Raw genomic sequence first — 14,206 nt, forward strand, 5'->3', positions numbered from 1 at the left:
AATAGTAGACCACTTGGTCAAATAAACTATGATATCATCTCAAGAAATCATTTAAGTTAAAAGCTTAAGTTACTAAGTGGGATCCATGAATAAGCTTTTGTTCTCTAACATGCCTACGTATATTAAAGCCCATTGGGCTTAAACAGTGAAGAAGCACAGATTCATCTATACCTCATACCGAAATTTAATTGATTATAATGGAAATAATAAAGATTGAAAACTAAACAGCTCCAATATCATCTTAAAAGTAGTTCATCACTAAGTCTCTTAAGTGAGGCTGTGACAAATGGAACGGGTTGACGGAGGGTTTTATAAATTTTAGACCCTATCTATCTCCCTAAACCTCCCAATCTATACTTGCCCCGAATCTACAACAAATTAGATTTTGAGAACCCAAATCCTTTTCACACATAAAATTGCAAAATCTTCCCCAACTCTACCTTCCTCGTATTCAAGCATAAGGGTCATGCTCATGTTTATTCTTCACATAAAGTTGAAAGTATTATTAATTATTTATATGCTTTTTAATAATATGCGGTCAAAGACGTGAGGCCCTGGCAATTGGCAAACTCAACCTTGTGAATTGTGACAGCAAGAGTTCATGCGGTCAGCAAGCTTCCTTTCATATCCAGACAGCAAAAGTCAGCGTTACATATGAGTGGTTTGGACTGCCACGTGGGTATTAGTTTGGGCACGTGGCACGTCAAGAGTCAGACCACGGGTGGCTCACCCGCTGGGTCACCTAATCATTGTTCATATTCATAAATAATTAAGCCCAAACCCGAAGGCCAGAGGCCAGAGGCAAGGGTGGTCTGATCCGTTTGGCCTTCCATTCATAACATGTTTTGACCAAAACACCCTTACCTATTTCTTAAAATCCCAGCGTTCTCCAGGATCCTTGAAGTTGCAGAAGACTGAGGACCTTGACTCGTTTCCAGTCAACCAGTGCAGTGGGGACTGAAGCTAAACAGCAAACCCACTGCCTAGCTGGGCGGACCACGTCACCACGTAACCCCCGCTCCTGTAAACCACGTAACCCTTCGCTTCTCATTGGTTAATAGGGAAGGGACCCGCATAAGCTACCAGCGTGTAACCAATCAAACATGGCCAACACATAATTCATACAGAGTTCTCTCTAGTCTCTGACCGGATTTGCTCCTCTACAGCACGCCTCACACTGATCTCACATGTACATCTCACCATGCAATGGGAATGGCGCACGATGTGAGGAGCAGATCCGGTCTCGTCGTCGTGTAGCTGTTCCTGTAGCAACTTGACAAAAGACACTGTATTCTATTCGTATAAATCTCGTGTTTTTCGAAATCGATAAGGAGAGAGAGCGCTGCGGAGTTCGATCGAGAGATTAATGGCGAAGACGGAATCCATCTTCGTTTTTCTGCTAGCAGCTCTGCTAATATCGTCATGGTTGCCCATCTCTCATTCTGCTAAGAAACCAGTATCAGTTGCCAGAAAAGAAGACATACCTTACATCAAATGTCAAGTTTGTGAAAAGTTGGCTCATCAGCTATACCACCAAGTCAAGAATAAACAAGACCAGATGTCTCCCAAGAAGGTTTTCTGGTCTTTCCTGAATTCGTTAATTCAGATATATCTGTGTATATTTATTTAAATTGATTCATTGTTAAATGGTCTAAGACTCGCGCTCATTCGATCTGATTTTCCCTTTGCCTTCTTTTTATCTTTGCTTTATTGGCTAGGTCTCGGAGCTCCAGATCATCGACATATCAGAAAATGTCTGTAATTTGAAGAAGCAGGAAGCAGATTGGATTCTGCGAATTGACATCGTAGAGAAGGGGGATAGGTTGGAGGTAAGAACGATATATTTGCCTTTCCCTGCTTTTTACCCCTTTTCGTACCAATCTTTTGGGTTCTGAGTGTTTGGAAAATAAATTGTCTTTTGGGTTTCTTATTTCAGAGGAATTTTCTTCCCTACCTTTCAGTTGTGGAACTTTTATGGACAGCTGACATATATTTTTAGTATAGCTAGACTATCTTCGTACATGTTAGTTTCTTCATGTGGTTTCTCATGTTAGCACCTCCTTTTCTCCAGCTTGTTGAACAAGATTCCGAAGGACAATGTAATTCAGAATGTAAGACAGTCGAGCGAGCTTGCCAGGAGGTGAACTTTTTTATGTTTATTCCTCAGTTCTTGTAGTGGTTCACTAATAAGAAAAAAATAAATCTTCTGTTCAAGGAAGTTAATAGTTTTGAGTATTTCAAGGAGTAACAACTTTGAGATAAAAGTTACATACTTGCAATGCGTTTCCTCATTTTCCAATTGTGAAATAAAATATCGAATCATCCCTCGAATTGCTCTATCAGAGTCTTAATGCATTTTCTTAGCACTTCCATGCAACGACCTTAACTTTAGCTTTTGAGATTGTGAATCAATCAGGTCCTATACATTTTCTTGTGACATAACTGAACCTTTATTTAAACTTTTTCCAGGTTATGGGTTATTCTGACACTGATGTTGCGGAATATCTTTTTAAAGCAAAGCCTTCGATTGATTCATTGGTAAAGTTTCTCTGCAATGACCTTACAAAAGCATGTGCAGTTGAACCACCTCCGGTTCCTAAGGTAAGCATAATTTAAGACTTAAGCTAGCATCAATTAATTTATGCATGATCTCTAACTATTAAGGCCATGGGTTCAGTCATCAGGTAATGTCAACTGCATCTTTCGACATTGTCCTCTTCAATCAGTTTTACGACACATTAGAAAATCTATTGTCAGTAGGATTTAATAATTTATCTGTTCCTTTTCATGACGTTACCCAGGTTTGAACTACTTAGGATTTGATTACAATTGGCATAGATTTAATTCTCGTGGTGTGATAACTCACATAGTTACATGAAGGTCCTGTTGGTCTTAACCACTAGTGAAAGTGTCACCAAGACTTTGGACCAATAGATGCTTTCTTGCAAGGTTGTATATGGGAGCTGTCCTGTCCAGTGTGAATCTTCAATGGGATACTTATACCTTAATAAAGAAGCTTGTTGATGTCCTCGTTTGGTCATCACTGATTTGAGAAACATTCCTGCTATACTACTTGATTAGTTGATGTTATTGGCTTCTTGCCCCTTGATGTCAATGCCCTGGGGTTGGTCTTTTCTTCTGTTTCAACAATAATCTTTTGCTTACAATTACAAAAGGGTACATAGAAAGCAGTCAAATAAACAGAAAAGAACTTTCGCAAAGCTTAACACAACTGGTCAGCATAGATGCCTTCTTGTTTAAGAGATATAACTGAAGAAATCATCAGGCTGCAAATCTTGAGTATTATATCATTATACCTAAAGTCAACATGAATGCTCAGGAGTTGATGATTGTCAAGTGCAGACATCTAGATAATCTCCAGGTCTTTCTGATCTATCTTGGCAATCATGTCATTCAGTGCATTTTCATGCATTTTGTCAAACTCAATATTCAATGGGAGATTTCTCTCTTCTGCAACATGTATACTGTTCTACTTTATCTCTTTCTATCCACATGGTCCATGCCTTCTATTTACAAACATCCATATTTTATAATACGAGTCATCAGTCAAACCTAAATTCACCAGGGAAAACAAAAGTAGAAACATCAAGTGTCTGTTGTCCATATGTGAAAAACTTAAAAACCCCCTACAGGAATCCATATTGATTCACAAGCACTCATTAAAGTTATGCTTAAGCATAGAACTTGCCTATGGTTTTGGAAGTATTGACCTGACACCTTCAAAGCTAATTAATTAGACATTACGCTGGGAAATTTGCAACTTTCTTAAACTTAAAGGGAAAGGAATTCCGTTTAAAGTAAAACAAAACAGCTTCTTTGCTACCTAGTATCCCACAAACAGGCATATCATTAACTTGGAAATGAGGTGCCCCAACTAAGCTCAGTCCTTGAGACTCCCACTCCTGTACAAACCTATCTGCTAGGGAAATTGTTGACTGCAAGACCCAATGGAACTGGGGGTCACTGCTGAGATCTATGACAATTTAGGAAGTCTCCTCTCTGATATGATGGAATAGCCTCCAAGGGCCACTGAAACTTCTCTGTGATGCATCTTATGACAATTTATGAAGTCTCCTCAATTCAGATCCCCCACCAGAGCAACCTGTTCTTGTAGTCCTGAATATGGTAGAAACCCTGCTTTAGTGCAATCTGAATTGCTCAAGAGCACTATCAAAACTTAGCTTGGTAGAAACCCTGCATAGATCAGTTCTGGTTATGATGGAATCTACTTATTTTTTCCGTTTTTCTATAACATGGGGTGTTGCTTTTTTTTTTACTCAATGACACCATCTCTCCATTATGAATATGTTGTTTGCAAACTGTTGAAGTGAGAGAGAATTTCCTAATTTTTAGACTCATGAGTAATTGTATACATGTGATCCAGGATAGGAGTCCAGGGGAACCTTTTATTCCAAAGTCATCCAAAGAGGCAGAAATGGAAAAAATATTGAGATCCATGGAGGTAACTCCTCATTGCTCCTCTTTGCATGCTTTCTTAAATGTTTTGATTTTCTTTTCCCTATTAATCATACTTCATTTTTTGGAAATATGCATACAGGGTATGCCAGGAGCACCAAACATGAAAATGTACTCAAAGGAAGATCTGTTGAAAATGCAGAATTTTGGGGATGATGTCAATGAAGATGATGACGGGGACGATGATGATGGAGACTTTCCTTCTAAATTGGTACCGGCAAATTCTTTGTTATAACTATTATGATATCAATCAGTACAATCCTTATTTTATTGATTTCAGTTATGGAATATCCGCTATTGCTCTGCCTTTTGCCAAAGCTACATCAGAGGCATTTAAATTTGATAATATGTGTTTCTTTGGGTGACCTGCAGGGAAAAGTCTTGAGGGCCAAAGAAACCACAAAACCAGATTGGAAACAGAGGATCACGAAAGGAGTTGCAGATGCAGGGGCAGCATTGAAAACACATGCAAACAAGATGGCATTCCGGATACGGAGATGGTGGCGAGGGAAGAAAAAGCACACCCTGAAAAAAACTTCAAAAGCCAAGGCTGAGCTTTAGGAGTATAAAACTCCCTTCCTTGCAAGCGTTCCTGATCTTTTTTTTTTTTGGGAAAATTTTCCATTTTCAGTATTAAATATAATTATTTCTTGACATAAATTACACTGTTAGAGGATTTAGAATTCAAGTCAGATTTTTTTTTGGGGTAGGAAGTCAGAATTCCTGTTGCAATGTAAAATTAAATCTGTTTAGAGAATTATACGAAAATTTTCCATAATGGGGATTGATCTTTTGAGTTGGGACCGACTTTGTGACAAGCACAATCATCTTTGAATATCTTCCAGCCTTCAGGTATGCAGAAATCAATCCAGTTAGACAAAGTTGGAGGGAATATTTAGTTATATGACTAATGTGAACATTCTATTTTTATTTTGGTCTTGTATTAGCTATATAAAGCATGCCCACTTGCTCACACCATCATATATTTTATTGTTTAGCAAAATTGTACTCGGCAGAAAAGGAAAAGTAATATGAAACTGATGTCGCTTTGGATTGAACATTGAAGGAGATCAATCGCTAACAATGTTACCAACAAAATCAATCCAAAGCAGCTTGATTGAAATTTGAAAATGCGAGCAAGGCTAAAAGCAATGCACAGTCATCATGCCAATGGTCGTTGACTTGGCAGTCTTGTTGGACTGCATTGCAGGAAGCAGGTTATATAACTGCTTCAATGAAAATATGACATCAAATTTGTAGGGCTTTTAACTGCAGACTATGCTGCAATATAACAATTGCCTTCTGTCTTCACCAAATAAGTCCGGGCTTATTTTTCCTATATATGCTACATTAAGCAATTAGATGAGATAGGAATTCAAGCCTAGTGTAAAACTCCACTGCTATTACATGCACGAACCTTTATACTGTCTCACTCGAGTTGCGGTAATAAGAAAGGATTTCAAACTAACGTAATGGGCACAGTATTAAGGAAAAAAGGAACTTTCCAAATATTATACAGGAAGGCCCACAATCAAGAAGGGGTCCAAGATTGATCGGCCATACATTCTGGCTTGGTTAGCTAGCCCGTGGGCCTTCTGATTTAGGTTTTTAGGCATATACCCAACTATGATACCGGCAAGGCATGATATGATTTTACCCATCGGTATCATTAAAGTGTAAGTGGTGACCAGTGACCACCAAGGGGCCTTGTTTTTCCAGTCCGGATCTCTTGCCCACAGCTTCTCACCCACGCCATAAATTTTGGACACATGTCCACTAGCATGTGCCTCTTTTTTCACATGTGCAGAAATTGTATGTGAATTCAATGGGATGTAATTATGTAATGCGGCTGACATTAAATCCATCCCGTCAGAACTCACCTATTAACCCAATCAAGTTTTTAACCTAAAAATAATTAATCTTTTCCCTTCCCAAGAACCCTAATAGTCTTGTGCTCTCCATTCCATTCTCCACAACGTACTGTTCCAGGAAACTTCACCAGCATCTGGCAACCGGCAATGTGCTCACCAGCATCTTATTCTCTCCGTATTCCATTGATTAACCTTCTTCTATTCTCCATAACGCCCTGTTCCAAGAGATTTCACTGACATCTGGCATCCAACAACCAACAGCTGGCAACCGAGGATGTGCTCACCAATACACCGATGGTTAAGTAACCTCAACCAATACAAGAAAAAATTGAGCATTATTTTCTTATAGTTGTTCCAACCAGGTTCTTCTCGCTATAGTTATATATGTTTATTTTATTTGATTCACTTATTTTTTATTTTCTTCTGACCAGGCACAATAATCTCCTTGGTTGCCGGTTGCTAGAAAATCTCTTGGAACAGAACGTCATAGAGAATAAAAGGTTAACTGATGGAGTATAAAGAGAATAAGATGCCAATGAATACATCGCAGGTTGCCGGTTGCCGGATGCTAATGAAGTTTCTTGAAATAGTACACTGAAGAATGAAATGGAGATAACAAGACTATTTAGAGTTCATGGGAAGAGGAAAGATTAATTATTTTTAGGTTAAAAAATTAATTGGATTAATGGGTAAATTCTGACGGGATGGACGTAAAATCTGTCCCGTTACATTCCATTGAATTCACATGCAATAGTGGACGAGTCCCAAATTTATGGCGTGTGTAGACGCGTGAATAGGAAAGATGTGGGCAGGAGATCCGACCTCTGTTTTTTCTGGTGGTTGGTTCTAGAACAAATCAAACTCATTTAGTTTAAAAATAAAATTATTTTGCTAAATGAAAAATACAAAGTTTTTTTAACCGCTTTTTTAATATTATACAATTTTATATTATAAAGTAATTTTATTTTAAAAACCATTATTTTGATGATTCCAAAATATACCAACTTGATATTGCCTTTCAAAACAAAAACAAAATATACCAACAGAGTCCAAGAACATGTTTTTATTTTGACGCTGATGTGGCTATTTCAAAAATAAATGAAAACAAAAAGCATTTACGTTGTAAAACACATCGTAAAACTGGCATTAATAAAAATTCACGGGTTTTTGATAGGTTAAAAATTCACAGGATATTTTGATTGGCATCATACATTCATAGCTTTCCTACATAACAGATATTGACATTTGATGTTAATACGGACGAAATAGTGAACAAAATACTTCATCTACAAGTGATTTAAGAAAGGTGCTACACTATAGAGGGAAAAAAGAAATTTTAAGTTTTTAACATTACATTTCGTTATCATTCGTCTTTAAATTACTAAAGCAAATTACAAAAATGATACATTTGAGCTTTACTGCTCTTTCTCATTAAGTAAATAACCAAAAGAAAAAAAATCTCATGGCCCCAAATTGGAAGATTACTTTCTAAAATAATAAAGCTCAGATGTCAATAATTAAAAACCATATATGCGTAGAATCCTTCCAAGTGAAGATGATGATAGGAAATCAGCGCATCTTATAATGTTGAGTTCTTGAGACCTGGCAACGCTGACCTTTCAATGAATACTTGAGCATTATATCAACATCACGAGGATTTTTCTTGTTAGGCGCCACAGTCATGCTCCCAACCAATGCCTCTCCTTCGCATATGGTTAGTACGTCCTCCAGGTAGAGGACTGTCTGCTTCCAATGTGTCGCCCGTGATCTTGGCCCTGCATGTTTGTTTTTTAAAAGCTTATCAGAAAAAGCTAAGTGAAAAAAAGAAAAGCATGCATAAAGCAGGTGCAACCTAGATGAGTTCTGGAACATGAATTGCTGTTAAATATGTAAGCTACCATACATTTTCAACATTTGGTAGAGCATTCCAAAACCCAAGGAACCATTTCCCCCATAATTGACAAGGTCGTGATGCCCAGGCAACGAGGACGTTTTGGGGGGATTGTCTAATTGCAACTCTTGCAGTAATTTAAAGAAAAGGTGCTCGCCGAGCCCATCAGGAATTCACATCATCCCCCCACAGAAAGCGCCCCAAAAACGTCCCAGTACATCCCAACCGTGTATTGGAAACATCTCCCAATGACAGATACAGGAGATGTTCTCAATGCACACTAAGATGTGCATGTGGGGCATTTTAGGGGGACGTTCCGTGCGGGCAGATGTGAACTCGCCCATCAGGCATACACAACACGCCTAGTCACGGGTTGAATAGTATCATTCGGTCAGTTACTAGGTCACTACTATCATTTATTTTACACAAGGTCAAGCAGTCAGATGTATCACAATTGCATGGTGTAGCAATGTACTGAATCACTTGATCTATTTATAAATATGCGAGGATTTTTGTGGTTTCACTGTTCACCGAGGACTGGAGGCTGTTGAGAGAAAGGTGAAGAGAGGGAAACTGACGGAACAGGAAGACTGACTGCACATAATCTTTAGTTTAACTCTAGTTGACAATATTGTGTGTTCAAGTGTTGAAACCAGTTGTTTAAAAATGCTATTTTCCTATATATTTCTATGTTTTCATACGGATTTCATTGTTATTTACTGAAGATTTATTGCTTGTTTAAATTCTAGACGATTGTTTCTTTTTGCATAGAGATTTAACGCAAGTTCTGGGTTCGTTTTATTAAAAATTCATCTCTATCGCCTAGACAGGCACCTAAGCACCTATATGACAAGGCACCCTGCGTCCCCTAGCTTCGCCTTTTCACCTTGACAGTAATGCTGAGCTTAAGAGAGGGAGAAAAAAAGAACCTGTAGAGAAGCCAGTCAACTTGTGACACTTCGTAAATGTAACATCAAAGTATGCAACAAGAGCATGGATAAAATCGTTGCGCTCAGCAACCAGTTTAAATGGGGCGGTAAAGGATGCATCCCCAGGAGCCATCTTTGATATATCCATTGTCTGAATCAAGGAAAGCAACTGTCAGGTCAGGCAGAAGTACAATGACTTTGGAAAGGTAACAAAATATGTTTACCACCTTGAGCAACTGGCAGTTTGTAACAATCTGGTTCTGGTCAACTGTATCTACAAGAGGTTCCATCATGGATTGCTTCCTGATGCATGCCATGTTAAATCCATACACATTGTTCCAGACTGGAAAGTAATAAAACAATAATTAGGCAATAACAAAAAGTGTAAAAGTGTAGCCATGTACAGTAGAAAATTGCTATAATGGTAAAACAGTTTGCACCTCCACAAAAACTGAAAAAAAAAAACAATTATGGCATTAACATGGTCAACAAAACGTAATCATGACTGGCATGAGGATATGCATGCACCTGCACAAGCATGAACATGCATGCACGCACACGTGCACATACACACAAACCTTCCAATACAAACAAGTTAACTCACAATCAATTTTGTCTTCTTTATACTCAGCATCCTCTATTGCAGTCAAATATAGGGAAGCTCTGTCTGGTAGCACAATTCCATCGTTAATCTATGTGCAAACAAAAATGTATATCAGAGAAGCCAAACCAACCACTGTCATCCTAGAACATGCATCAAATCAATGGCCCCCATGTAAAAGCAAAGACAAGAAATCAAAGGCTTTTTATCCCACTTTTATCCATTATTCATTGTTCATGTCATTAACTTGACAACATAGACAATATAATTGAATCATCAAAAAATAATATAGACAATATAATTGTTAGGGTTCCAATTAATGACAGTACTTCTTTATCAATGTTGTGACGTAATCAAGAACAAAGGAACCATGCTTTTTTATTTTCTTTTTTCATTGATCATAGTAAAATAAATAAAAAAAATCCCTTTACCTATATATTGTATTAGTATCAATCATTAATATAAACTTGCATATTAGAGAGGCAATGGAAGGCCACTTAGCATATTGGTAAAAACAATAAATGACATGGCTTTCAATAAGGTAGCACAGTAAACTGGCACAAGCACACATACAACATTCAATAGGGAAGCTTCAGCTAAATATAGAACTATAAAATTTAGCAGAACTTGGATGTAGTATTAAATATATATATATATATGGGAATATTTCATTTTCTTCACTTATAAGTTGATTCAACATCTTGGACAAAAGTTATGGTAAATAAAAGGGTCATTACCAAAATGTTATAGTAAATATACTAAGAGAAACATTCAATATCTTGGACAAAAATTATGGAAAGAAGTATTCTAAGGTGGTGAATGCACACAACCAAAGAGATATACAGAAGCAGCAGCTAGACATCTTTTTCTGTTTTTTTTTCATTTTTCTTTTTTGGACAAACAATAAGATCAAAAGTCCCATTTGGATACTCTAAGGGAAAAAGTAAAACCCTTATCGCACTAGGAAATACTAATGGGATGTAAATGTACAACTTACAAGCCACTTGTCACGTGCATACAGCACTGTATTTAACATATTCTCAAACAAAAGAAAATAGCCCATCCACTCTGAAATGATGACATCCACTTTAGCGATTGGAAGTACAATCTCTTCAACTTTTCCCTTTAAAACTGTTATAACTGTAGGAGCAGAATGGCGAATTAACAAAAAGAAGAGGAAATTTCAATAAAGTAATGAATGAACATTAGTGTTTAGCTTGTTTATACAACCAACTACATGGAAGATAATCACCATTTGAAAACCCATTTGCTTTAACAATCTCCTTTGCCATGTCTGCCATATGAGAGCATTCAATCTGCAATAATAGAAGTTGTTAGCTCAATAATTAACTAATTACACAAACAAAATGAAAATATTACCACACCAAAACCAAAGAAGAAAGATAAATCACTTGCCAACAGAATCAAGTGCAGAACATGTCACAGTATTATTTCTATTTCAATAAAAAAATGCTGTTATTATTATCACAAGTAGTACTGTTTCAACAAAAGACAAATAAATGTAGGCACTTAAAATATATGCATAAGGATCACTCCCACTTACAATTTTAACAAAATATTTGCAGAAGGATCACTACCGCTTACAATTTTTAACATTTAAAAACCAAAGCCACCAATAAATATATGCACTTAAAATGAAGGTGCCAAATGACACAGAAGGATCTTTGGCTGGATGTAGGAGAGACTTGGGATTGACTCCCAACTTCCTGCCTTCTTAGCATCTTTATAAGGATCCAATGCACACAATATCACAGCTAAGTAGACCTGTTCATGGACCAGGCTTGGGTTTAGCTTTTGCCAAAATCTAAATGGGCCCAGCCTGAAGACCTTGCCCAAAACAGTGTAAATCTGAGCCCAAATCCCAGCCCATGAACAGGTCTAATGTTAAGTAACCATCTAGAATCATTAAATGCTGATAATAAAACAGAAAAAAGACGAAAATTAAAGGATGTTTTTGACTTGAAATCCTTGAAAATTTCTTTTCAACTAATATAAAAACTAAAATTTCTACAAATGAAGGCATTGCAAACATCTTATTCTCCATAGCCCTAGGTCATCCAATGACAGAACTACAACTGTAGCCAAAAAAAAGAGCATCATAAAACTACATTTATCCCTTCCCAAGTTCCCATTGCCTCATGGCTCATATGTAAATTTCAGCTTTTCTCCAGTCTTTATCTGAGGTTCTCTTTCCTTTTCCTCATGTTTTACATTTTTTTTTTAAATTAATAAACAAAAAGAACACGTATGATATATGGAAGAAAGGATATCATTAAAGCCCCACACTCAAACAAACCAAGGACTAAATTTTCAATATACAAAAAATTCTCTCTACTCTCATTAACTAGGTTGTCCATTAGAGAGAGGAAAGCATGAAATAGCATCAGTATATATGAAGAAAGCCATGAACTATATTTTTTAAAAGCCACAAGTACAAAGCTTTCATAAATTCTCCTTTCAACAATGTCTTTTTTAACTGGTAACATTGGGCAATATCTTTAATTCTTCCATTGGCTGCATTTTAATGAATCCTAGAGAGAGAGAGAGAGCTGGGATCCTTCCATCCATTGTTTCATTATATTTATTGTTTAGAATATAAAACAGAATATGGGTGTCCTTCTCATATCCTACAAATATAAATGACTTAAAGGCTCATACCAAAAGAAAATTTGAATGAATAAAAATTCGAAAATGCCAAAAAGGAAAAATTATCATTGCAGCTTATCAAATAAGAAAAACATGAGAAAAACTTGATTTAGGTATCAGTATTGAAGAATTACCTACCGCATATACATGCTTTGCTCCTGCTTTTGCACAGAAAAGGGACAAAATTCCAGTTCCAGCTCCAACATCAAGGACTACTTTATTCCGAAAGAGGAAGGTATTCTGGTAAATAACATTTTGATATGTCTTTGTCCTTACAGTATCTTTCAACATTTCCTGCATGGAACAATGCCATACAATCAGAGAGAATTCTCGCTCAGGACTTTGAAGAGTTCTGCTTCACTACCCCAAAGGCTTTTTTTTTTATTTGATAACCCCAAAGGCTAAAAAATAGACACCGAAGCACCTTCGCTTAACATAGAGGATGCAGAGTTGGTCAAGAAGACAAAAGAGCCCCTAGTGATTTTGGAAAGATGAACCAACTTATTTGGAGAAAATCATAGACATTGTAAATAATATAAAGAAAGAACACCCTCCTAGTACGCCAAAGGAACCACTGATAGCCGTTGTAACTTTATCCCAAGCACGGTTTGCAAATAAACACTTTCAAAAACTAAAAACTGATAGCATCTTAATCAAGTTTAAAACCGTCCCTCAATGCATCCAGTCCTCACAACGTTTGAACTCCATTATGCATTTTTATTACTCGTGACCAGATAGGTTTACCAAATTTACATCAGAATGTGGTAAGACTTACTTCATGAATACCTGCAAACAAGAAAACGAATGAAAAGAACATTAGCTCTTCTCAGAAGTAATAAAAGTAATAAGTAAGATGAAATAAGCACTATTGGCAGTAGCACCAAAATCAGTCACTCTACGGAATGATGCAAACAATATAGCTTCTTAGGAAAAGAATCCTAGGAGTCGATGCTTAATAGTGTGGAGAAAATTTTGCATAGTCATATAGCAAGGAAAAGGGGTAAAGATTCAGATTCAAATTAAATGAAAAAAGCACACTCATGTTTCACTCAAGCGGGAAAAAAGCGTACATATTCAGAATCAAGGAAAACCACCAATCCGAAGCAAAGCCAGTAGCAGCACACCAATAAGCGAAGGGGAGGAAGAACAAATTACCAAAGTGAGAGTAGGAATCGAAGTAATAGTCCGCACTGGTCTGGTCGCTACCGAGGAGTGTCTCGTCGGGCTCAGAGATGGAGTCATCGAATACCGAACTCTCCATCGTCTCTTCAAAATCTCCATCGTCCACACTCATGTTCGTGACTTGGTGGTCGAAGTTGGTACTGCTGTTATTGTTGTTGCTCGTAGAACTCTTGTTACTGTTCTTTCGCCGACCCATCTATTTTTCGCTGCTCAAATTAGGGTTTTCCTATCAAGTGCCGGATCGCAGAACTACACGTACGCTTTTGCTTCGCTTCGAAGGCTGGTCCTTAAATAGTTTATACCAACAAAGAGGAATTTAGGGCATCAAACCACCAACAGGAGAGCATCAAAGAAACAATCTTATTAAACCCGGATTTTCGTTTTTATGTTTTTTGGTGCGACTTGCACCCTATTGGCCTATTGGCGCTCCTTTTCGGTGATCAAAACTGAATGACGTGGCTAAGAGAGACATGAGGTAAGGGAATGAGACCATCATCGGGAGATGTTCTCAATATACGGCAGGAATGTGCTGTGGGACGGTCCTGATAGAGATGTGAACTTGAAGGGA

At 37.3% G+C, this 14,206-nt stretch overlaps 2 protein-coding genes across 2 annotated transcripts; one reads left to right on the top strand and one right to left on the bottom strand.

The window, feature by feature from the left end:
• The first annotated feature begins 1,211 nt into the window (after positions 1 to 1,211).
• On the top strand, positions 1,212 to 5,304 carry LOC104600766 (uncharacterized). Its single transcript, XM_010263902.3, has 7 exons — positions 1,212 to 1,573; positions 1,719 to 1,829; positions 2,072 to 2,140; positions 2,470 to 2,601; positions 4,406 to 4,483; positions 4,580 to 4,708; positions 4,870 to 5,304. The coding sequence occupies exons 1-7, from the start codon at positions 1,367 to 1,369 to the stop codon at positions 5,056 to 5,058; spliced, it is 915 nt and encodes a 304-aa protein (XP_010262204.1). The 5' UTR covers positions 1,212 to 1,366; the 3' UTR covers positions 5,059 to 5,304.
• Positions 5,305 to 7,687: 2,383 nt separating this feature from the next.
• On the bottom strand, positions 7,688 to 13,986 carry LOC104600768 (protein arginine N-methyltransferase 1). The gene is made up of 9 exons (XM_010263903.3): positions 13,612 to 13,986; positions 13,232 to 13,242; positions 12,595 to 12,750; positions 11,042 to 11,105; positions 10,787 to 10,929; positions 9,793 to 9,880; positions 9,416 to 9,531; positions 9,189 to 9,339; positions 7,688 to 8,143 (listed from the first exon to the last, which is right to left on the bottom strand). Exons 1-9 carry the CDS (start codon positions 13,832 to 13,834, stop codon positions 7,938 to 7,940), a joined length of 1,158 nt encoding a protein of 385 aa, XP_010262205.1. The 5' UTR covers positions 13,835 to 13,986; the 3' UTR covers positions 7,688 to 7,937.
• Between the last annotated feature and the right edge of the window lie 220 nt (positions 13,987 to 14,206).

This window comes from Nelumbo nucifera, chromosome 8, assembly GCF_055504915.1.
Source record: "Nelumbo nucifera cultivar China Antique chromosome 8, China Antique-T2T, whole genome shotgun sequence".
NCBI classification, from domain to species: domain Eukaryota; kingdom Viridiplantae; phylum Streptophyta; class Magnoliopsida; order Proteales; family Nelumbonaceae; genus Nelumbo; species Nelumbo nucifera.